At 43.4% G+C, this 23,383-nt stretch overlaps 2 protein-coding genes across 14 annotated transcripts; one reads left to right on the forward strand and one right to left on the reverse strand.

Moving 5' to 3' along the window:
- Positions 1-244: 244 nt before the first annotated feature.
- On the reverse strand, positions 245-14,393 carry tdrd7b (tudor domain containing 7 b). Of its 6 annotated transcripts, XM_029839819.1 has the most exons (21): positions 14,374-14,393; positions 14,170-14,223; positions 11,226-11,432; positions 10,924-11,068; positions 9,083-9,278; positions 7,739-7,821; positions 6,830-7,038; positions 6,388-6,747; positions 5,987-6,297; positions 5,723-5,912; positions 5,094-5,205; positions 4,805-5,007; positions 4,453-4,587; positions 3,250-3,333; positions 3,044-3,178; positions 2,853-2,963; positions 2,576-2,724; positions 2,240-2,490; positions 1,979-2,162; positions 1,708-1,868; positions 245-1,585 (listed from the first exon to the last, which is right to left on the reverse strand). In XM_029839819.1, the coding sequence occupies exons 2-21, from the start codon at positions 14,200-14,202 to the stop codon at positions 1,365-1,367; spliced, it is 3,480 nt and encodes a 1,159-aa protein (XP_029695679.1). In that variant the 5' UTR covers positions 14,203-14,223; positions 14,374-14,393; the 3' UTR covers positions 245-1,364. The 6 variants fall into 6 exon arrangements, with proteins under 6 accessions (XP_029695679.1, XP_011604897.1, XP_011604899.1 ...); XM_011606595.2 differs by lacking the exons at positions 14,170-14,223; positions 14,374-14,393 and adding an exon at positions 12,760-13,111; XM_011606597.2 differs by lacking the exons at positions 14,170-14,223; positions 14,374-14,393 and adding an exon at positions 12,643-13,111.
- On the forward strand, positions 13,250-23,278 carry LOC101066651 (dynactin subunit 1-like). 8 transcript variants are annotated; one of them, XM_011606598.2, is made up of 32 exons: positions 13,250-13,376; positions 15,088-15,153; positions 15,242-15,436; positions 15,503-15,584; positions 15,688-15,719; positions 15,859-15,879; positions 16,389-16,412; positions 16,926-17,006; positions 17,334-17,477; positions 17,621-17,644; positions 17,934-18,131; positions 18,215-18,419; positions 18,503-18,581; positions 18,673-18,832; positions 18,936-19,040; positions 19,128-19,319; positions 19,399-19,515; positions 19,600-19,752; positions 19,847-20,007; positions 20,110-20,278; positions 20,356-20,424; positions 20,532-20,744; positions 20,850-21,011; positions 21,091-21,222; positions 21,294-21,419; positions 21,495-21,637; positions 21,726-21,898; positions 21,967-22,085; positions 22,158-22,353; positions 22,448-22,521; positions 22,598-22,687; positions 22,821-23,277. In XM_011606598.2, the coding sequence occupies exons 2-32, from the start codon at positions 15,112-15,114 to the stop codon at positions 22,956-22,958; spliced, it is 3,819 nt and encodes a 1,272-aa protein (XP_011604900.1). In that variant the 5' UTR covers positions 13,250-13,376; positions 15,088-15,111; the 3' UTR covers positions 22,959-23,277. The 8 variants fall into 8 exon arrangements, with proteins under 8 accessions (XP_011604900.1, XP_011604902.1, XP_029695675.1 ...); XM_011606600.2 differs by lacking the exon at positions 17,621-17,644; XM_029839815.1 differs by lacking the exon at positions 16,926-17,006.
- Positions 23,279-23,383: the final 105 nt, after the last annotated feature.

Here is a 23,383-nt window from a genome sequence, read left to right on the forward strand (position 1 = left end):
TAGATAGACCTGAAAGACATCACGTGCCTAAGTGTGTAATTATTGTGTGAATAGTGGATTGTTGCAGGGGTCAGAATTATGACTGGCTGGATGCGAAGAATATAGATTGATTCGATTTTAGATGTTGGATTAATTTTTATACACAGACGAAACCTGTTTTATTTTGTAATAAAGAATTTACGTGACGGGAATCGCCTCTTTCTGCTTAAATGTGACGCAACACAAAAACAAAGTGGCCCATTTGAACCGTTCTCAGACTTTATTCCAAAAAAATCCAAACATTGATTCCTCTCTAGATCTTTGTCAAGCAAAACAGAAGTGAAAATCTCATAATCACCCACAGAATATAAGTTAAATATAAATTAAATTCAGCTAAGAAGTTAAATTTCTTTCAGCTAGAATGTCTTCAGAACTGGAGAAGCAAATATGCATCCAAAAACTGCAGTTTAGAGTCAGAATGGTCACATTTCATTAAAAATAAATCTCACAACAGGCCGACGCATGATGGTGCAGAAACTCATCAAGCATCTCTCGTATCCTTATTTAGATTCTATAAAGATAACCACTACCAGTGTATAGTTATATCAGATCTGATGTGTGCAAGGAAAGATGTGCACCATGCTGCACAGGTGAGTCTGCAGGAAATATACTATAGATATTATAAGACAGAATATTAAGTTCTTTAAATATTTTGTCTCTCCGAGAAACCGTCTGTTTTCCCCGACATTAATTCACATTTAACTCATCCACAGATGGCCCCGACTTTACCTTCCATTGGCTGTATTACTTGGCTACACCCAAGAAAATATTAAATTTATGATAACGATAATGTGGGCTTAGGTTAAAAATAACAGCCTTCACTCAGATCAATTTCCATCATGTGTGTCAGTGTGCATCTGCTCAAACTTGTGTATTCTGTTGATGTTTAGGAGGAAAATAAATGTTGCACTGTTTCTTGAAATTCTGTAGATTGCCTATTTATTCTAGGAATATTTGCTGTGTAAACATAACTACAATTAGAGATGCCATCCAAAAAAAACATCTACTGTAAACTGATGTGTGACGATTTGATCGTTTTTCTACTCACAGTTTGGGTTTGGGTGTGATGGAGGACTGCAGGGTGTGCTGGGAATGCATATTTTTAGCCATTTTTGACATCATTATTATTGTGTGTGCAGGCCAAAACACACGTGGGTCTCTTCAGCACCTATACTTTCAGTCTCACTGACAAACTACTCCTTTTCCCTTCTTGCGACCTATTTTTCTCCAGTCCACCTGACAACTCACCTAACGTCTGTCCACAGCTCATAGTGTCTTCACAGAAACAACAACCCTGCATCTTAGATACACTCAGCCTTTGTTGTCTACAGCTCGTTGGTCAGCTCGTCTGCAAACTCGGCCATGATGTCGTGCACCCAGATGTCCTTCTCTTCCTGTGACGTGTCGACCAGGAAAACCGTTAGCTTCCTGTCCCAGGGGTAGGTGGCTTCTTGTGTGGCCTCCAGCTGGGCTACGAGTGGCTTCTTCTCCACGTGGTTCCTGAAAACAATGGAAGCTTCCTCTGACCACTGCCTCGGCTTCAGCCCTGTAACAGAGATCACGTTAGCGTTTAAAGCTACATTGATGCAGAATATCCAGTTAGGCAGTTATTTTCCAAAGCATTAGATACCAAAGACCATTTTGTAAAGGAGATCTGTGCGGGCTCACCTGCCAGCTGTGCAGTGATAGCCTGGAATGGCAGCTGCCTGAACTCTTTGATCAGGGGTCTGAACTGGGTGCAGCTGACCAGCTCGTGTTTACCGTAGTCCAGCTCGTACGCTGACACCAGCCCGTTGTTCAGAACTCCTTTCACTAACACACGATGCCAGCTGGGACAAAGAGGGAAAGAGACTTTTACCCATACAGCTAGATGAGTCAGTTATTCAGGCTGTTTAAGGCCTTCGATTCAATGCATACACATGTGAAATGAGGAACCCACTTGTTTTCCACTTTAGCAGCGTATATTTGGTTCTTCTCTATATTCAGTGGTTTCTCCTCTGTTTTATTGTAGTACAGAATCATCTCTCCCATGAGCACCACTAGTTTGTACATATCCCTCCAGGGCTGTAGCACAAAGTGTCCAGGATGACACGCAACGGATATGTACACATCCATGTTGTTGCCTGAAAAGAAAAACACAGGTGAACATGGTGGCCCAATGTGAGACTGGACTGGACACGAGGTGGATTTTATGTATAACCTGCAGTTGGAAGCTCCATTAAAGGAGGCAGATGTGGCGAGGATGTTGGGGATGATGGTGAGTCCGATGGACTGCTGTTGCTCCTGTTGCCTCCACTGGCGTCTCTGGGCCCTGACAGAGCCCTCCTGATAGTCGGCTTAGCAGAAGAGGAGGAAGAAGAAGAGGAAGAAGACAATGCTGGACTCCCATTGGTAGAGTTAGCGGAGCTGAAAGTCTTGGAGGATGAAGAGGGTGTGGAGATCTTAGCAGGGCTGCAAAGCAAGAGAAACAAGATGATGGTTAGTGATGCATGTGGTTTAATTAGTTGATATCAGTGAATAAAACAGGAACATGAACCTGTGGCTTGTCAGGAAAACATCCGGCTGCTGTTTTAGGAGGTTGGACTGGGCCATCTGACGGTTGAGGCTGCGGGTCGAGTCGTGGAAGTTCTTGTCCGTAAAAAAGTGGACAGAGACGCAACGTCTGGTGTCATCTACTTTAGCAACCTTGGAAAGGGAGATGCCAAGGTCAGTGTGGAGGCTTGTAATTAAAATACAGACAGAAAGAAAAAGAGAGAATCATATCCAGTTTCAAGACTCATTATGAAAAAGAACATTGTGTAGCAGTAGTTTACCTTAATGCTACAGTCTGTGGTGTTGAGCACTTTATCTCGAAGCCACTGGACAGCTTCAGGAGTCCAGGATCCAACGCTGACGGCAAGGTCTGCCAGACAGCACTTCACCGCCTAAACACAGGTTAAACACAGGTCTTAATCTGGCTACAGCCATCACTCCATTCCAAAACCTTCTGAGAAGTGATGAGGACCTGTGGCGGGATGGCCATGAGGTCACGGAGGAAGGGCGATGGGATCTCCCTCAGCTCAAACACCTCCACAGAAGCCTGCACGCCCACATCGATGAACAGAATGTCCAACACCCTGCTGCCATGAAGGTTGGTGATCTAAAACCAAGAATTTTCTTTAGACAAAGATTAGAAAAATTGAATGAAGGCAATATTCATGCTTTCCTCACCTCTACACGAGACCATTTGCCTTTATAACGTGCCAGACATCCCTTCCCACAGAAGGGTCTAGAAACCAGGAACTCGGATGTCACCTGTTTGGCCAAATATACAAGAATATATGGCGTAAATCTGTCATATTATAAGGTGTGAGATATCAATGTAGAATCGTTTCAAACAGATACATCCAGAAGGTGAAATTGTTGATATGTTTTCCAACAATCTTAAAACCAGCATCAAAAAGAAATTATAAAATGCCTTGCTAAACAATCCGTTATATGTCCTGGCTGGGCTGCTAAATTAATTAATTCATTATTAATCCAAATTTAGAAAAATAAATCTCAAAATTACTACCGTTATGATAAAAATGGTAACTCTTTACAATCCCATACATTAATACACCATCTTGTTAACATGAATTTCTGATTAAACTTAAATAAACATTATTTTTGGGGACGCTGTGTTGGTAAAAGCAGAGATTACGTTGGCCATCTGCTCTGTAGGCAGACTGTTTACATTAACCGGGTCTGGACCTTGGCAGGTTTCAGGTAAGAGTTTCTGTCACTAAGCTGCATCTTCATTCTGCCTTTTTTTCCAGGCCTCTTGTCCAAGACTACATGGATCGGTGATTTCAAGCTCACCACAGGAACTGGTAAATTTGCTGTGATGGCTAAAATATCTGAGTATCATCAGGTGCACATAATGCATAGAAGTGAGTAAGGCTGTAATAGGAAAAATGCATAGATGATAAAAGTTCCTGCATAAACTTTATGAATTCCAGGATGCGAGAGTCCTCATGACATGATTACGTTTGCTTAAACTATTTTGTGCTGCAAGTGAGCTCCAATCACGAGCTTTAAAGGACATTAGAAGTGCACCTGGAAAAAACCTCAACTGTGTGACTAACAGATTAAGTTGCTGGGCAACATCTTAGCTCCAGATTATCAAGTTAATCTCAATCTGTCCACAACATGCAGGCTAACAGTAAATTAGTGAAGGTTAGACGTTTAAAAATCACCCCAGAAAGAGCAATATATAAAAAAATAAAAATGTCATTTTTGTTTCTATAATCCACTCAAGAAACCTGTTCAATAATAAAGTTCAGTGCTGCACTCTTCATTTTATCAATTACACTTGTACTGCACAAAAAATATGAAGAATTCACATGCAAAGTCCACAAAAATTTGCATTTATTATTTTAAAGAATACCGAACCTGTGAGTGGAAATAAGTCTCAACTTTCTCAAGTACGTCATTCAGCTTGGCGAGGCCTCTGGAGGGCAGCTGGCAGTAGATGGTTCCATCCGAGCAGACGCTGCTGATTGTCACGTTCATGTAAGCGCTGTTCACCTGAGGAGAACTGCTGATGAGAGTTTTGTACACGTCTGTTGGTTACACACCCACATCCTTGTACCGTACTTCTATCTTTGTGAGGACTTTCCTTTAAAGGGACATGGAGCAGCCAAAATGTGCTCTGTTCCCAAAAATGCCTCGACTTTGAATGAGGATTTTGGTATTCAGTAAGTAGAAGGTACAAGAGGACACACACAAACAACTCTTCTGATACCTGTAATGGGCTGGAAAGTGTCTTATCCTGCAGGGTTTTCATGCAGGCAGCATTGATGTTGAGATCGTCATCCTGTGACGTGTCGTAAAGCACAACAAGCGGTATCTGCCCTCGCTCCAAGATTTCAGCCAACAGGATCTTCCCACTTGCAATTGTTTCAAATTTCTTCAGCACTTCAGGTTCCTGGCAGAACGGCTCCAATCCTGAATGCACAAGCACAAAGCCCGAGGTCAGAAACACCCGTGTGGGTGAATGAGAAAGATAGAAGCTGTTCTTATCCTGTCTTCACCTGCCAGTTTACACTTGGATGCTTGGAAAGGCAGCTGGAAGAACTTCTCGTGCAGCTCAAACACTTTGGTTTTGCTGATGACCTCAGAGAAGCCGTGATCCACATAATGCACCTTCAGAAACAAACATCGCCGTCAAGTCAGAAAGCCCTTCCATGACATTCTGCATCTGAACCCAGTAACCCCCTAAATGTTTTTCTCAGTCTGACTTACACTTTTTTGCTAAAGCCTAAAAAAGACACACAACAATGGTGTTCCTTTTGTTTCTTGACTGCTTTATCCCTTTTGTTGTAAACAGGAAGGTAAACAGGTTCCTACTCCCAGAACACCCTCCACATTTCTCAGCTCCCTACAGACCGAGATAGCACTGCCCTGTTTGTAATTGTATGTACAATTACTAGTGTAAAAACGTCTGTACAAGCAAACGTGGTAGCAGGTGAACCATATTTGTGTCTGCTGGGTAAGATACATTCCATGCATGACCTCTAATAGGTTTAGGGCTGATGGTCATGTTATACCATTAAGGTGGACACATTTGACTTATCCCTGTGTAAAATCAGACTTTAAACCATGTCGTTTGAAAACCCACTGCTACCTGACCATCTATTCCTGTTATGAATTATCTTCTCACCTTGACTTTTTCATCCATGACTTCGCAAACCTGCGCCCTCAGGATCTCCTCCTCCTCCTCGGCCCTTATGGCGACGAGCTGACCTGAGGATGGAGACATCAGAGGAGGATTGCTGCGGCCTGAGCCGTAAAACTCCCTCATTTCATCCTCCATGGACTCCTGTGCCCGGGAGTACCCTTCACCAATGTACCTGCCAGAGGAGGAGAGACAGGTGGTTAAGGATTTAATCCCTAAATATCTGAATTACACATCTTTTTATACTACCTCAGTACAACTGCATTGGTGTTGGTGGCTTCCACCACCAGCACAGAGGGGTACTCTTCTTTGGGAATTTGCAAAGCAGGCACCGCATGGTTGCTGAGCCTCCTCCCCAGCTCCTGTCGCACTCTCAGCTCCTCCTCGCTGATCGAGGAGTTCCTTCTGTTGCAGTTCTCGTCTTCTCCTCCTCCACCTCCTGTGCTGCTGCTCCTCCGGTACAGGATGGCCCTCTTGGGGTTGTCGGGCATCGGGTAATCAACTGTGCAGAAGTCGTTGAGGAGGTGAAGGTTCTCCAGGACATGTTTTGGCAGTTTGGTCTTGAAAATATAAAAAAAACAAAAACGTGATACTATATACTTCTATACAAGTTACAACTGAAAAATATTAACATTTTGTGACATACTGACTTTGTAAGTGTCCTGGAAGAGTTTGGGCAGTGCATGTGCCCACAGGCCATTGGAATATTTCTCCAACAGCTCCTCCAGTTTGAGTTTTAGGTCAGAGCTGAGGGTGGCAGGGGAGGAAGGAGGACTAGGTGAAGAGGAGGATGAAGGTGGGGACCGGGAGGAACGAGAGCCAGAGCGAGTCAGCTGCATGCTCGGGGTTTTCTGCTGGGTCGGGGAGTTCGAGGACTTGTCTGCTGTGACGTGCGATGTTGAGATAACAGCTGAGGAGGAGCCAGGAGGTAAAGGGGACAGGGGGGCGCTCTGGTCCCTGGCGGGGTAAAGCAGCAGCTCTGATGGGTTACTGTTGCAGGTTTTCTCTACCTGCAATAATCAAAAAAACCCACACAGCTTGTGTTAGTCCCATCACAAATTACTAACCTATGTGGACAAAAAAAGTACTTACAATGCATATGTGGGTCCAGGTCTCCAGGTCTTTGATGGCTTCTGTGGGTAAATCCTGTTTATAAAGTTCTCTGTAAATCTGGGGCAGCTTTGACACCCAGAACCCATTGCTGTACTTTCCCAGGATCTCTCTGATGCGACCCTGGACCTGCTGCCGGTTGTAGGGCCTTCCTTTATCTGAGCTGTGGCTCTCATTCAGATTCGGGAGAGCTGGGGAAAAAAAACAGAAAAGAGAGATCACAAATACATAATTTTGTTTTTGATCATCTGCCACAACGTTTTTCTTTTTTCAATAATAAAAACCTTATCGAAGGACGTGATTTGAATTTAAAAGGGAAAGACACACAGGAGACTTATAAAAATGTTTTAAAAATGTAGATATTGTTCACTTGAATGGGAGCTGAAAATAATCAAAGGAAATTTAATTAAGTGTCTCACATTCTCTTATAATGACTCCCTTCATGCTGAGGGGGTGTCTGCTACATACAGGAAGAACTAATGTGTAAACCAGGGAGCACCGCATTTAAGAATCTCTTCTGACTGCAGAGGCCTGAAATAAACACAGCTGAAAAAAACACACGTTTCTGGAAGAAATGGAGTTTATTGCATTCCACCCATTCCCCTCGGGCCTTACAGGCCACGTTCCTCAAGTACAAAAACAAAAACAACAGTGAAACATTTAAATTAAGTGAGGAGCAATGAAGAATGTGAGATGCAGCACAGGCACATGAGCAAAGCTTACAGAAAACAGCTTGTGTTGATATTCATGATACAACTGAGCCAGGCTGCTGTTCATTATGAAATATACGCATTTGTGGTGTTTTAAAAAGAAATGTTTTAATAGGGGGAGCCGTTATTCATATAGAACCCATCAAAAATGTCAAAAAACAGAGCAGCCTGTTGTACTTACAACTGGTTGGTTGGGCGTTTCTGGAAAGGTGAGCATGCACCTCCTTCTGAAACCGTGATGGGAGAGTCATCCTCTTTTCTGGCCTCAACACAAGAAAAGACAACAAGGACGATGACAATCTATTAGTCTGTCATTGGTCAAGACTAATTCAAACATTCACTTTGATTTGCTGTGACCCTGCTGCAGATGTGATCCTTTACGTCCTATTGCAACACAGACGTAGGTGACATGTCAAAGTTTAACCAGATAACCTGCTTTAGTCTTTTCTGGTTTGTTCTCCAAAGCCCTTCATTCAAACTGTTATCACCAGATGAGACCAAACATTTGTCATCAATCTCTGTCCTTTGACGACTTAATCACGACCACAAAACTGGGTCAACTATTCATGGAAAAAAGCAAGTCGAGTCACGCGTGGAGGTGGTGCAGTGAAGAGTAAAATAGGCTGGAAAAACAAATGATGCTGCTTTGAATTCAGAATTGCCTCCATTGCTTTGCTTAACTTATCAGTGACACTGGCAGACATCACACACACACACACGCACACACACAGACAAACAAATGATGATTGTCCAGTGGACGCTCTACAGGGACACAGAGATATGCTGATTCACTCTGTGTTGGTTTAGAAGAGTTAATCTACCGCAGAATAGAAGAGGGATTAGTAGGGATCACATCCCCCTTGGTCTGAGACCGTTTCTCCTGCCAGTACATGTACATGCTTACCACCCTGTTGCCCACTGGACACTCACAGAGAACTGATGTCAGTTGTTTTTACAGCGCATGGACTAACAGAGGCGTGATGGATGGAAGAGGGAGGACCGGTCGATGAAATGATTAAGCTCTGACTCGAACACGCAATAGCCAGCACTGTTTTACGTGACTTGGCTGAATCTGATTTTAGCTCAACTGGCTTCGTGGAGACACTTTTGTTAGCCCATATGATTAGTGAGCGAGGAGAGTGTGACAGGAGGCCAGTGCAGTTGTGTTAATAATACAGGAGTGGGATGGTGATGTGAGGAAAAAAACTGAATGAGCAGAGAGAGAGAACTAGAATTATCTATCAAGCACCTCATCAGTGCTGTGCTGAATAAGCAGGAGTGGCACGGGGGGGTGGAGGTGTTAACTGAGCTAAAAAAAACTGTTTAACCACAGTTCCTATTCAGCAGGACTCAATTCTGAGTCAGCTCCAATCACACAGAGAAAGAAAACAAAATGTGTGTATTTGTGTGTCTACACACTCCTCTGCCCTTCAGTGCTCAGAATTGTGGTTTGTTAACTCCAACGTCGAATTGTATCATAAAATTTTGTCTTTATTTTGTCAGAAAAAAAGGTAACGATTATTACTTGTCAGCGGGCGGGTTTCCTTTCCTGTTGGCTGTGTTGGGAGTCTTGTTAAGGTGCAGCCCAGCCTTGCCCTCTGACGGTGCATCTCTTATGTCTCGGGTCTGTCTGAATTCTCCATGGCCCGCTGCTCGGCCTCCCCCCCTGCCTCCGCCTCGCCCGCGGTAGTTCGGTTGCCTCAGGAAAGTTTGTGGCTTGGCTGCAGATGGTGAGAGAAAGCAAACAAAGGCAGGTTAAAACACAGACAGGCGCTGACTCAGCTTAACCCGATGCTCAGGCAGGACAGCGTGGCGGTCTGAAGGACACATTAAAAGCCAATGATGGACATTATCGCTCCAGGGAACAGCAAAAAAACAATAATGTAATAACATAATTCGCTTCATCCTTCTTTATGGTTGCACAGAGCCACAGTCAGGCGGTAAGCCCATCAGTCAGTGGCTGGCGAAGACCAAACTGATGCAGGTCACACAACTACATGACATGAGAGGACAATTATAGTATTGTAATTATTACATAATTACTTATACTTCTATAAAATGCCAAGTATGACAAGTATGCTGTTAAACCTGAGGATAGCTAAAAAGTTATGATGAGAGATACTTGAAGGCTGGTCTGAAAGAGGAGCGAAGAGGGTAATAAATATGTGTGTTTGTGCGTGTGTGTGTGTATGTATATAAAGATGCTGTACAAGTTTGTATTTTCATAGCTCATATGAAAAAGATGATGCTAAAAACAAAAATGAACATAATTAGAGTAAAAAAGACATTCATATATTTGTGTTAAAAACACAATTAAAAATTAAAATAAAAATCTGGCGATGCCTCATCCTCTGACATCAGTGCGATATTGCATCATTTCAGCATAGCATTCCATCACATTACTGCTGAGGGATATCATTGTAAGCTTTAAGTCATTTCAATCTCCCACAATCCTTAATTTTTCTCTTCATTTCCTGCCACTCAATTGATTTATTTTTTTCCCCTGCAGAATCTGGAGCTTTCTGCTGCATTCCCAGTCTTTCCACTAACAAAAACACAACATCATCTAACACCTTTTCTCCCTAGAGGATCTTTAATAATCCCCTTTATTCATTTCTCTGCTGCTTGTACAACCTGTGAGCTAATGGCCAGTCAACTGATTAATCAAAGACAGGATTAATCAGTAAACCTCACAAACATGCATCCATTCCAGAAACAAAGACAAGCCTAGAACATACATGCACACATGGGCAGACAAGGACACACAACCGGAGCAGATGCTGCGTCACCTCACCAGCATGGACACACAGTCCCTGGTCTGCCTCTGCCTGAATAGCAATATCCTGGTGAGGTGGCGGAGAAGGAGAGACAGAGAAAGAGAGGGAGGGAGAGACACGGCAAGAGAGAAGGGGGTTGTGAATCAGCTGCTCTTCGCCTACAGCTGAGTCTCAGCTGCTATAGGCTGAAATAGCCTCTAATCTCAACACCCCGCCCGATTTCCTCCCTTGCTATCTCTCTTTAAGACTTCCTCTTTTTCTGTCATCCGTCATCATCATGCCATCATTCCTGCCTATTCCACGACATTCTACCCTCTGTTTTACTCCGGCTCTGCCACTGCTGCTGCTCCTTCCCGCTCCTGATCGTGTGACAACTAAAACCATTGTTTTATTGCTTTCTCTCTAGCATACAGATACGCTTTGCCACAAATAGATTCAGTTTGTAAAAATAGTTTTTATATAAACAGTTGGTCTGGCTATAATTTAATGCTCATGCAATACATTATGGAAATAAGTTACATAAACATGAATTAAACATAATTTAAAAAAAATTGTATTTATTTTTTTGGTGCACAATTCCAAAGCTCACCATTAAGGACCAGCGGGGTAACTGGTTTGACCCTCATCTGTGTGTTAACCAGGTGAGGTCGGCCCGTTTTCTTGGAGCTGCGTTGCCGAGCCACCACTTTAGCCACGTGGGCTCTCTCGTTGGTTGAGGAGAGAAAACACACCGTCTGTACAGAAAATTAACCACAAGCTCAGGTTAAACCCACTCTTGCTTTATGATCCCCCAAAATAAATACTATATATCACCTTGTGATACAACATAATCCTGAGATTTTTCTTACAGCTTCCGTAAAATAACAACCCATAGAAATAAGTCGCACTCACCTCTCCTGAGCGGTTGCGCTCCATATGTACTAAAGAGGGCATGCTGGCCAGCAGGGCATCCAGTTGGTTGTACCCCATCTGCTTGTGAGGTATCTGCTCCCCGGTCAGCTCCTTGTACTCTGACTGCAGGCGGGGGAGTGAAATTCTGCCCTTGTTGGTCTGGAGGACAGCCCGCAGCATCTTCTTCACCAGCTCTACATCAGCCATCTAAAAGACCACCAGAAATAAAATAATTGTGTCAAAAGGAAGGCAAACAAAAACAAGAAAAGGGAATCTTAATGGAACCGTCCACAGATTCCATTGAGGTTAAGGTTAATGTTTAACACAATTTTAAATTAGGTTTCAGTTTTGTTTTCCCTGAAACACTAGAGGCAGAAATTAGGTAAAGAAAACTCAACACTTCACTTCAACTAAGGTTCATTCACAAAACTTGTTAGACAAGTTTGATTCCAGCAGTATTACAAGTATATGATGGCAAATGCTACAACCCAAGTAATTGTTTCTAGAATTGTCTTTGGCAGGTGAGATTGATATCAAACAGTCCTTGCAATTGTATTTGCAAAGATATACAAGTACCTATTTAAGGACTGACCGGATCAAATGGTGCATTCAACAATACAGGAAGGAAAAAAACACGGCACCAGCACAATTAAATACCGACATTCAACCATTGCCACACCAGCTCATTTTCATTTTATAACCACAAGTTTCACTTACTGGGAATGATTAGACTCCACCATGAAGACACACCCTCAGTTTCACAACTGCTCTTTAATGGGACAACCTGCACTACTCAGATCAATATACTTTACATTGTAGATGTAACTTTGTGTGTGTGTGTGTGCTTTAAAGAATGCAGGTCAATTTTGTGTTTGTGGGTCTTGGTAAGGGAGTGTCAACCCAGATATTTAGACATAGGTGCGGTATGTTTTTAGATGAATGAAAACATGATGATATTGTCCGACTGATCAGAAAAATAGAAAGTTTAGACTTAAGAATCCGGGCCCCTTGTTTATATCTATTTTCTAAAGCGCTGACAACAGACCACGAATGACGTAACGCGTCACACTTCAGCTCCACACCCTCCGCCGGGACTAAACTATTTGGCTGAAGTTTTTATGTCGTCTGGACAAATTCGTTATTGGACGACACTGTCACTTGCAAACACATTGATAGAATACACGAGAGACAATAGTTCACCCCCTTGGACAATCATAGAGCGCGTAACATCGAATTAAATCCTTCAGAATAGCGACTCGTCAAGTTGAACGCAAAGAGTTAACCCACTGCCGGAAGCACTAAAATGCCCTCTTCATAGTTAAACTCCACGGGCGCCACACAGTTCCTGTAACATAAACTGCACAAGTTAACTACTCTGAAAAGACGTGCAGGAAGTAATATTGGCATTGTGACTTACTTGGCAACTTTAGAACATCCAAACCGAAAGAGGCAAAAGAAACTCTGCAAACCTTCTCAAAGATGAGTCTAATGTACGTTCAAGTTGAATGGAATAACAAGTACATAAACATGTCACCTTGCTCTAAACAGACACAGATGTGAGAAGGAGACCCGGTCCAGTTTGCGCTGTCACCGCCACAAGGCTGAAGCTGCGGCCGGAGCTCTGCCCCCGGAGTGTCTGCCAGCCGGTCCAGGCACAGCCTATCCTCCGTCACCTGATTGGTCTGATGCGTATTGGCCACTTTTTAATTACGCGTCAATATGCATCCAAAGGAAGCAGTGAAAGACGGAAATACATCCCTACCGCAAAAACTATAACGGCGCGCCGTTCGTTTTATGTATAAGGAAATTATGTTTATTCAAAGGGGCCTTAAAATCCCTCACTTTCCATAGTTAAAATATGAAATGCAAAAGGGCTCTCTCAAAACATAGAAGACATGTGACTTCATACACGTCTCACGTTTAAAATGTACTTTTTAGAGTCCAGAGATTAGATTCTGCATACGCATCCGAGCCACTAGGGGCGCTACATCCTTATTTTACATCTTTCGGATTAACGGAAGTGAGTTGTCAAAAACCGGAAACGCCTACCGGTTTTCCAATTTGGACAATTAGCAAACACAAGAGTGATATTTTTCATGAAAACCTGATTCTAACAGGCGACCTAAAGACGCGACTCTCTGTTTTTGCTAGGTAAGCTAATTCTCACCGTATACGTACATTAACACCATCGCTATTTTTCTCTGACACCAGTTAAGCCGATTTGATGTGTTTTATTGATTGCTTTAAAGCTAATCTTGCTAATCGGTTAAGGTAAATCTTGCTTGGTTTTAGGTCGCGTATTAAAACCAAAGGTAAACATCTTACCAAGTAGCCTTTTTTTTTTTTTTTTTAAAACTTCCACACTTTTTTAAAACCAATAAAACTCAGGGGTGTTCGTTGTCGCATTGTCCATTCACATCCTTCCTAACATTCACATCCTGCGTCATATTGTTATTTGAGGACATCATGGAGGACTAAAAAACTCCACATTCACACCATCGGTCAATATTGTGGTGGAATGATGCCAGTTGTTATCTTGCATTTGTCAGTTTATATTTTTAATCTAAGTATTGCATAGTTCAAAGCGCTGTTTACAATGAGTAAGACAAACAGGGTGAGCTCCATTCAGACCCTCTATTAGTTAAAATATGCTGTGACGTGCTCATCCCACCCCTCCCTGAAATCAGGAGCTTGTGTCGCCCTCATCCAGTAACAAACACAGGAATGTGATGGTGGAGGAAAACAGTGGCACTTGAGCCTTTTTATCTGGTTAATTTGATATTATCAGTTTGCTATAATGGCTTTGGGCAGGCGGCATTCTTACACTCCTCGGGTAAGTTCTACTCAATATTGGACAATATTTAATTAAGTACGTCGTAGTTAGTTTTGGTTGGAACAACAAACCTACATAAAGTTACTCGAACAGTCTGTGACAGACACTTACCATGCGGTAGATGTAGGAGTCAGGTTGTTCCATATTGTGTCCTCATCAGAACAGCTATAAGAATAATAATAATAGTTTGGGATAGAAAGTCCAATAAAATCAACATAAGACATTAGAGACAATTTGACTGTATCAATACACTTTCTTTCAGTTGATATTTAGTATTAGTTCTCAAAAAGCCTGCAAATTCCTATTTCTGCTTACCTGAAAATACCCAAATCCTGGTTTATAGCGTCTGTCTCCAGCCCTGTGGTTCAAAATGTTGAGACAACATGAATTCACATGTCCTTGCAGCTCCATAAAAGGACTAAAATTTACCTCAGCCCTAGTTTATACTGAATGAAAATCTTTGTGTGAGCAAATCAGGGTTAGGGCTTATTTATCAGGAAGCCTATTGTAGCTCAAGACATATGACTGGTTCCAGGAATTCATCTGTTCTCGTGGCTCTTAAGAATTTGTCATTGAAATTTTATTTTATTTTTTTAGTTCTTAAATTTTGTTTAATAGCCGGAAAATCTATCTTAATCTATATTATGTTTTTATGCATATTCTTATGCATCTTGTGTGTCTGTCTTTTTTTATTTTACATGAGTCTGTTGTCCTTTACACTCACACCAATCCATCACCAAAGAATTGTTGGAAAGAATTCTCATGCTGTGAATCAACCCACAGATCTGCAACTTTAGAGGACAGATTTTTATCCAGGATGCTTGAAAAGACTGTCCCTTTTTTAATGTATATTAAACATTTTGAAGAAACTTGTGACATTGGGGTTTATTCAAGTTGAGGAAAGAAAAATGCAAAAAAAAAAACCCCCAAAAAACCCATTATTATTAAAAATACAATTTTCAGTAGTTTTAGGCTGTGATCGTGAATATCTTTGTCATATTTCTTTGCATCTTTTCCCAAATCCTCCAGCTGACCAGCCCACTGATCAGCAAAATGAGCAGTGCAGGAACAGTGGAGAGTGGAAAGGCTCCAAAAGTACGTCTAACTTTTTTCATCGCTAACAAAAGAGAAACATAAGAACATATCCACTGTACAGTGACCTGCATCCTCTTTTCCTAACTAGATTGGCTCTGTGGTGGAGGTGATAGGGAAAGGCCAGCGGGGCACTGTCGCCTATATCGGCGCCACTCTCTTTGCGTCTGGGAAATGGGTGGGCGTCATTCTGAATGAGCCCAAAGGCAAGAACGATGGTACTGTGCAAGGGAAACGCTACTTCACCTGTGAGGAGAATCACGGGATTTTTGTTAGACAGTCACAGGTTAGTAACTTCATTGGTTGCAAATTAGAAGAGCTTGGACGATCCTTAACTGGCTCTCTGCCACAGATTCAGGTGGTTGACGACGGCTCCGGTACTACCTCACCTGATATACCAGAGTCAGGCCTGGCAAAGATACTCAAACAAAAAGGTGAGTGTGTTTCAAGCACTGTGTGTGTGTGTCTGTGTGTGTGTACATCTGTCTTAAAAGTTCTAAATTGCTAATAATATGTATTTTTTTTTTTCCAATTCAGAAATTCCAGAGGTTCCAAAAACACTTAAGCAGGTAGACCTTAACGACCCTTTATCTCACTGTTTTATATTGGCAAAAATAAAATGTCTTTTTCATGAATGAGGTTAAGGCTAAATCGTATGTTAAGGTTATGGTATGGCTTTATAAAAATATCATGTTTTGTTTGTTTCAGACACCTTCAAATATTAAAAAGGTAGAAATCCTTAACCTCTCTAAATGCTTTGTGCCTTGGTCACTTTCAACTCACATTACATGTTACAACAGCTTATGTGTAGACTTTTGCACGAACGATGCCATTGGTTATTCCTTCGCTGTCATTTTCACTCTTGGTGGACTCATGATTTTCTGCTCTTTTGCATTTGTATTCTAAATGTTTCCTCCATTTTTTTCCCCCTGTGGTTAAGGTTTCCAGTGTGCACAATTAGACATTCGACATCACTAATATATATATTTTTTTTAGCTCATCACAGAAGTGTTGTTGCCTCTAAACTCACTCTAACCATGTTGCATGACTTGATTAACCATATTTTCAAATGCTGCATGCAGTTGGCAGAAGCAATAAGTGAAGATGTTAACAATGGTCCCAGTGTGCTGCTAACCTCTTATCTTGCTTCACTGTTGGATGTGTCTGTGTGAATATCCTTGTGTGTGTGTGTGTGTGTTTGTGTGCGCGTGTGTGTCCATCTCACCCCTACTCTCCAGCCTTCTAGCCGCCGCTCTACCAAGGTGAGCACGTCTACAGCAGAAAGGGGGAGGTCATCAACACACAGCTATTTCAAATAGTTCACCCTGAAATATTTTGCTATTTGAGCAAAATTAAGGGCACAACTTGGAGCATGTGACACATTTTCAGAGCTGAAGCATTTCTGGATGAGTACAGTACAAAAGCATGAAGGTCACTGTTTGTGGGACTATTTGCATGAAATTGCCAGTTATTTATTATATTTTAATCACCTATTCATATATTTTCCAAAACTATGCTGAAAATGTTGACTAATGACTAAAATGTGACTGATTTTTTTTACTTGCCTTATTTTTTCCCCCAATTTTATTTGAAAACTGTTATTTTTTGAGATGTCATGGTATGAGGATAAACAGACATTGTTTAGGTTAAATAGGGTTTGATATAACACTGCACATCAAGTTTTGCTACCTGTGTAGCACAGTCGGGCTAACCCTACAGCACAGTCTTTCATCTCTCTGTGCTCTAACGTGGTCTTTATGATTACACTGTGGCAGTGGAGCACACCAAGTCGTCTGATGCCCGCCACCTCTCTCCCCTCCCTATTGCTACGACCCTCTGGGCGCAAGAGCCTCACGGTACGGTCTGTTATATCAGGGTCTGCTGTCAGAGGGACTGGTGCTTTGGTGTTTCCCACTCGGAACTCTCTTATGCCCTTTGGTACTCTGGTGCAGGTCTCGCATTAGGGTCTTGGAGGGTTGTAGAGGAACACCAGGTTCCCCCCCCCCTCATTGTTTATACATTTCACTTGAGTAATCACAAGATATTTCCTCCGTTTTTCACAGAACTTCTATCTTCTCTCAAGAAACAAAGCATGCTCTTTACTTTTTTGGGGTCCCGTGGGGCTAATATTTTATTCGGATTATTGGAGAATTTACTTGTTTGTTCTCACCACATCAATGTAGGCATCTCGTGAGAGCCTGCCTTCGGCCCTGTCTGATGTCAGTGAGACGGTTGTGCCCCCTACCCAGGCAGCACTGGCGGCTCCCGTTGTGCCTCAGCCCAGTGGCACACCTGCACCAGCGGCAGTCCCGGCTACTCCGAGCAAGGTGGGATGCTGAAAAAGATGTTTTAATGAAAGCTAGAGCAAACCTGGGGAAAAAATTAGAGCCCATTCGGTTGCAAATTTCATGTTTCACTTGCATCCTGGTTCATGTCACCCATTTCATTTGTGTTGTTACTGTTTGTCCAGGTGGAGTCTGCCATTTCCAAACAGGTAGTTTACTAATGGCATGCTGATGACTTTACAGAGTCGGTGTTACAATATACAGGACAGAATTAACTATTATATTTGATGGGATAGGATTAATTGCTTTTTGTTTTTCCCAAACCACTTTTTGTAAAATGGTCCAATGGTTGCATGAATTTCATTTTTAATTGGTCAAATTTCATTTTAGATGGTGAGGCTTCATCTTTTTTTGTTGTTTCTTTACTAGCATAATAAACAGAAGCCATACATGAAATCTAGTTCAACCTGACTGCTCACCCACATCCATCCTTAACAGGAGGAAGAATCACTGAAAGCTCAGGTAAAAGATCTGGAAGAGAAGCTGGAGACATTGAAGATGAAGCGAAATGAGGACAAGGCCAAGCTGAAGGAGTTGGAGAAATACAAAATCCAACTGGAGCAGCTCCAGGAGTGGAAGAATAAGATGCAGGAGCAGCAGGCGGAGCTCCAAAAACAACTCAAAGAGGCCAAGAAGGTAAACAAAAATCAGACAACTAAAAGAACTATTTGTGCTAAAACAGATATACAGCTTGATTGTCCTGATTTTTCCAACCTCAGGAAGCTCGCGAGGCACACGAGGCCAAAGATCGCTACATGGAAGAGATGTCCGACACAGCAGATGCAATAGAGATGGCCACACTGGACAAGGAGATGGCGGAGGAGCGGGCAGAGTCGCTGCAGGTGGAAGTGGACTCGCTCAAAGAGAAAGTGGAAGAGCTCTCAATGGACCTGGAGATTCTTAGACATGAGATTTCAGAGAAAGGTTTGCTTTGGTTTCAGAGAAAGGTTTTGACTTCCTCTTTATATACTCTTCATATTATATGGCAACGTTCTCGTTTTGTACAGGTTCAGATGGAGCTGCCTCCAGTTACCACGTCAAACAGCTGGAGGAGCAAAATAGCAGGCTAAAGGAAGCTTTAGTTCGGTCAGTCACACGCAAGAATAGGAAGTAGTCTTCTAAACGAGGGTGTTGCACAGGGAAAAGAAAACAATTGTGTTGTCTGCCATTTCCTCAGCATGCGTGACCTATCCTCATCAGAGAAGCAGGAGCATATGAAGCTGCAGAAACAGATGGAGAAGAAGAATACTGAGCTGGAGACTTTCAGGACTCAGAAAGAAAAACTGCAGGAGGAGCTGAAGCAGGCTGAGGCTACTATTGATGAACTGAAGGAGCAGGTAAAGGAAAGAGGCTCAATGAGCACAGTCAAAGCCTGGTGGCCCGATCAAGAACACATACTTCAGTGTTTTAATGAATGTTACATTCTGTGACTTGTTCCAGGTGGATGCTGCCCTGGGATCAGAGGAAATGGTGGAGACCCTGACCGAAAGAAATCTAGATCTGGAGGAGAAAGTCAGAGAGCTGAGAGAAACAGTCACTGATTTGGTCAGCACATCTACATTTGTGACGCTTCCTCTGATTTTTATCATTGCTTAGTTTGAAACGTCCGCAAATGTTTCCCTCCGACAACAGGAGGCCATCAACGAGATGAATGACGAGCTCCAGGAGAATGCACGAGAGACGGAAATGGAGCTGAGGGAGCAGCTGGATCTGAGTGTCGCGAAGGTCAGAGAGGCTGACAAAAGGGTGGAGGCGGCGCAGGAGACCGTAGCCGATTACCAACAGACCATCACCAAGTACAGAGACCTTACTAATAGACTACAGGTGGGTGGAGATGAGAAAATAAATAATGTAAATATGCTGCAGTGGGTTTACGTCTTCAACTTTTCTTGCTGTGGATCAGGAGGCCAACAAGGACCTGGTCAGCCAGCAGAACGCGAATGCCGAGCAGGTGCAGCAGCCACCCGCGGAACTCTTTGACTTCAAGATTAAGTTCGCAGAGACGAGAGCTTATGCCAAGGTACTGACACTGCTCGTGAATTATGTCACAAACGCTGGATCCGAGGATTTTTGGGAAGAATTTAAGGCATTGTTGTGTGTGCAGGCCATCGAGATGGAGCTGAGGAAAATGGAAGTGGCTCAGTTAAACAAACAGGTGTCGCTCCTCACCTCGTTCATGCCGGACTCCTTCCTGCGTCACGGCGGAGATCATGACTGCATCCTGGTCCTTCTGCTCATCCCCAGACTCATCTGCAAGGTGTGCAGCTGAAAACTGTGCAGCTGCGCACATATTTGAAGAGTTCTGCTCATGACAGTTTAAATGTATGCTTGGGTTTGCATGTACCTGATAGGCTGAGCTGATCAGCAAACAAGCTCAGGAGAAGTTTGACTTGAACGGAACCTTGGCCCAGCTGAAGGGGCTCCGAGGACCTCCGGGAGAACAGCGCAGCTTTGCCTCAGGACTGGTGTACTCCCTCAACCTACTGCAGGCCACTCTGCACAAATACGAACAGTAAATAGTTCCTCTTCCTCAAGAATTAGAAGAATCTTAGAAATTTTAAAGGCTGAATAACTTCTGATGCGAGTTGGGTAACAAAGGCTTCTCTGTTGACAGGGCTCTGAATAGCTGCGGGGTGGACGTCTTTAAGCGCATGGGTACCCTGTACTCTGAGATGAGCTTCCACGAACGCTCTCTGGATTATTTCATCGACCTGCTGCACAAAGATCAGCTAGATGAGACTGTGCAGGTGGAACCTCTGACTAAAGCCATCAAGTATTACCAGGTATGAAAATGAGTATCTGAGAACCAGAGTTACATAGTTTCCACTGACTTCAACGTGCTTAATTTTATCCCTTTCAGCAACTCTACAGCGTCCACCTGGCGGAGCACACCGAAGAATGCACAGTTCAGCTGGCCGACCACATTAAGGTAAAAATTGCTAGTTTCTGGTTTTTGGTACAGAACTGACAGTCACGTAAAAACTAAACAAGAGTTGTCATCGGATGTCGTGACAAATGTCCCCGTCTGGTGTCCAGTTTTCCCAAAGTGCTCTGGAGTGCATGGCAGTGGAGGTGGCTCGTCTGCGGGCATTCCTGGCTGCAGGTCAGGAAACATCTAGCCTGGCTGTCCTTCTGAAGGACCTGGACACGTCCTGCTCTGACATCAGACAGTTCTGCAAAAAGATCCGCCGCCGGATGCCTGGAACGGATGTTGTCGGGGTTCCTGCTGCTCTCAATTTTGCATCACAGGTAGAAGATGCATAAGGATAATGGGGACAATCTTTCTACAAAGTAGATATAGGTCATTCTCTCTTTCTGCATATATAAATACATACATTGTGCCCGGTATAAAAGGTGTCGGAAACGCTGACCGAGTGCCGGCGCCAGCTGACCCGAGTGGTGGCCGTGCTGCAGGAGGTGGCTGCAGCTGGAGCTCAGATGATCGCGCCGCTGGCAGAGCAGGAAGGGCTCAATGCTCTCAAACTGGAAGATATCGCCTGCAAAGTTGTGGAGCAGGTACTTCAGTCAATCGCACAACATTTGGCTGGAGTAAATATGTTCTTTTGATATTCCGACGGTTTTGTTTCTGTACCAGGTTTACGGTGCTCTCGGCCAAAGTGGTCCAGAATGTCTGCGGCAGTCCTGCGGTTCCATCATCACCACCATGAACAAGATGGCCACGGCCATGCAGGAAGGAGAGTACGATGCCGACAAACCACAAATGAAGGTGTGTTTTTGATATCCAAATAGAATTCCAAGCACGTCCTTGGCATTTGATCACACGTCGCATGTTTCCAGAGTCCTCCAGTGGAGATGAGAGCATCCACGGTCAGGGCTGAAATGACCGACGCTGAAGGTCTTGGAGTGAAGCTGGAAGACAGAGAGACGGTTATCAAGGAGCTTAAGAAGTCACTCAAGATTAAGGTGACACAAGACTAATGACATGCCTAGAAAGAGTTTAGATAAAGCTGCCGTCAATAAACATGGCGGTTCTCACAGGGAGAGGAACTGAGTGAGGCCAGCGTCCGCCTGAGTCTGCTGGAGAAGAAGCTGGACACCTCCACCAGAGATGCAGATGAGCGGGTGGAGAAAATCCAGACCAAACTGGACGAGAACCTCGCCCTGCTGAAGAAGAAAGAAAAGTGAGAAAGAATTTGGGTGTCGGGTCTGCCTTGACTTACTTGCTCATTTGCTATCAACTCTTTAAACCCATTCGCTTTCAACCTCCAGAGAGTTTGAGGAGACCATGGATGCGCTGCAGGCCGACATCGACCAGCTGGAGGCAGAGAAGGCGGAGCTGAAGCAGCGTATCAGCAACCAGTCGAAGATGACCATTGAAGGCCTGGTGTCGAGAGGTGTGCCGGCCTCTGGGATTGCTTCTGTTGTTCAGGGATCTGCAGGAGGTAAATTGCTGAGACTGTTACTGAGTTGATGCATGTGCAAATGGCGTAACGGTCCACATTTTCTGCAGGTATTCCTCCATCCTTGGCTGGATCCTTGCAGGTGGTTGACTCTCCTCTCCTCAGACAGCAGGTTGAAGCCCAGAGACTGGGCATAAAACACCTCAAGAACGAAAACAACAGACTCAAGGTACACTTTCCCATCAATCTTATTACAGTCTCATACTTGTTGACACCAACTAAGGCTAAATTTGACTCCCAGGCTGAGAAGATGAGGGCCCAGCTGGCATCTCTGCCTCCACTCCGTCCTGCCAAACTGCCACAGGTGCCCAAAGACGGCTCCACGTCATCAGGCGGACTGAACACCGGCATCTATCGCAGGACCGACCAGCTTCTGGCCACTCTGCTCAAACTAAGCGCTGACGTTAGAGTGGTGGATGTAACTGGAAAGACAGCGGGTGCTGATTGACACACACACTTTAAAGACTGTTATTTTAAGTATCCGACACTGTTTTTGGACTTTTCTGTAACCACATTTCTTTTTTTCCCCAGTTAGTGCCGGTGCACAGCTGCTGGAGCAGACAGCACGACTACAGAACCTCAGTGATGCTCTGGACAAACTCAAGGCAACACATTTTTACTTTATTCTACTGTCTATGGAAGCCAACAGCAGTTAAAAGTTACTCACCATTTGCTCCTCAGGGTGAAGTGGCCGAGCACGTAGTGTCCCACCAGCCCGGAGCTAAAGCTTCATCAGATTTTGCAACCTTCCCCGTCTCCTCCTATATTAAGGTAAATCTGGTTCACATGTTCTTTTAATGAGTTTAGATTAGATTAGATTCAACTTTATTGTCATTACACATGTCACAAGTACAAGGCAACGAAATGCCTTTAAATCGGTATAATGATACATTTTCTTTTATAGGCCAAGGAAGAAAAGCAGGGAGGAACCACGTTTGTTGGCCGTGTTGCCATCCCATGTTCCCCTGGACAGGAGCAAGTGCACCGGCTCGTGCTCTCCCAGCAGCAGCTTCAGCAAGTGCACCACCTCCTCATGGCCTGAGGCTGACTGACCGCTTTGAGCTCACAACAAAAGTTCCCTTTCTTCTCATTCCATCTTCTCATCTTCATTCGTCCCTATTATCACCTTTGCTTTTCACTACTCAGGAGTGGATCTAATATGTATCGCTTTAGCACTAATACAGCCACATGAAATTGAGGTTTTGATTGTCTTTGACGTAAAGATGAAGTTATAAAGTCACATATTCATTAATATAATTTATAGCTTGTGGGGGAGAGCAACACATTTTACTGTTCTTATCTTATCTTTGTATCTTTTCTATTTGTAGACAACCAATTAAAGCAAGTTTCTCTTCAAAGCATTGAAATGTTGTCCTTTGGTTAAATACAGGCATTTTAATAACCTGCACTTAATATACCTTAACATAACGACAAAGTAATTTAATGACGGATTTTTTTTATTTTATT

Source organism: Takifugu rubripes, chromosome 8, assembly GCF_901000725.2.
Source record: "Takifugu rubripes chromosome 8, fTakRub1.2, whole genome shotgun sequence".
NCBI lineage: Eukaryota > Metazoa > Chordata > Actinopteri > Tetraodontiformes > Tetraodontidae > Takifugu > Takifugu rubripes.

What these genes read in the sequence shown, in the direction of transcription:
- tdrd7b (XM_029839819.1), bottom strand. Translation starts at nt 14,202, where the DNA reads ATGGAACAACCTGACTCCTACATCTACCGCATG. An exon ending in TACCCCGCTGGTCCTTAATG is followed by an intron (nt 9,279 to 10,923) that starts GTGAGCTTTGGA and finishes CACCATCTGCAG; the next exon opens with CCAAGCCACAAACTTTCCTG. An exon ending in GTTTTCCTGACAAGCCACAG is followed by an intron (nt 2,491 to 2,575) that starts GTTCATGTTCCT and finishes CTTGCTTTGCAG; the next exon opens with CCCTGCTAAGATCTCCACAC.
- LOC101066651 (XM_011606598.2), top strand. Translation starts at nt 15,112, where the DNA reads ATGAGCAGTGCAGGAACAGTGGAGAGTGGAAAGGCTCCAAAA. An exon ending in AGAGTGGAAAGGCTCCAAAA is followed by an intron (nt 15,154 to 15,241) that starts GTACGTCTAACT and finishes TTTCCTAACTAG; the next exon opens with ATTGGCTCTGTGGTGGAGGT. An exon ending in TTTTTGTTAGACAGTCACAG is followed by an intron (nt 15,437 to 15,502) that starts GTTAGTAACTTC and finishes TCTCTGCCACAG; the next exon opens with ATTCAGGTGGTTGACGACGG.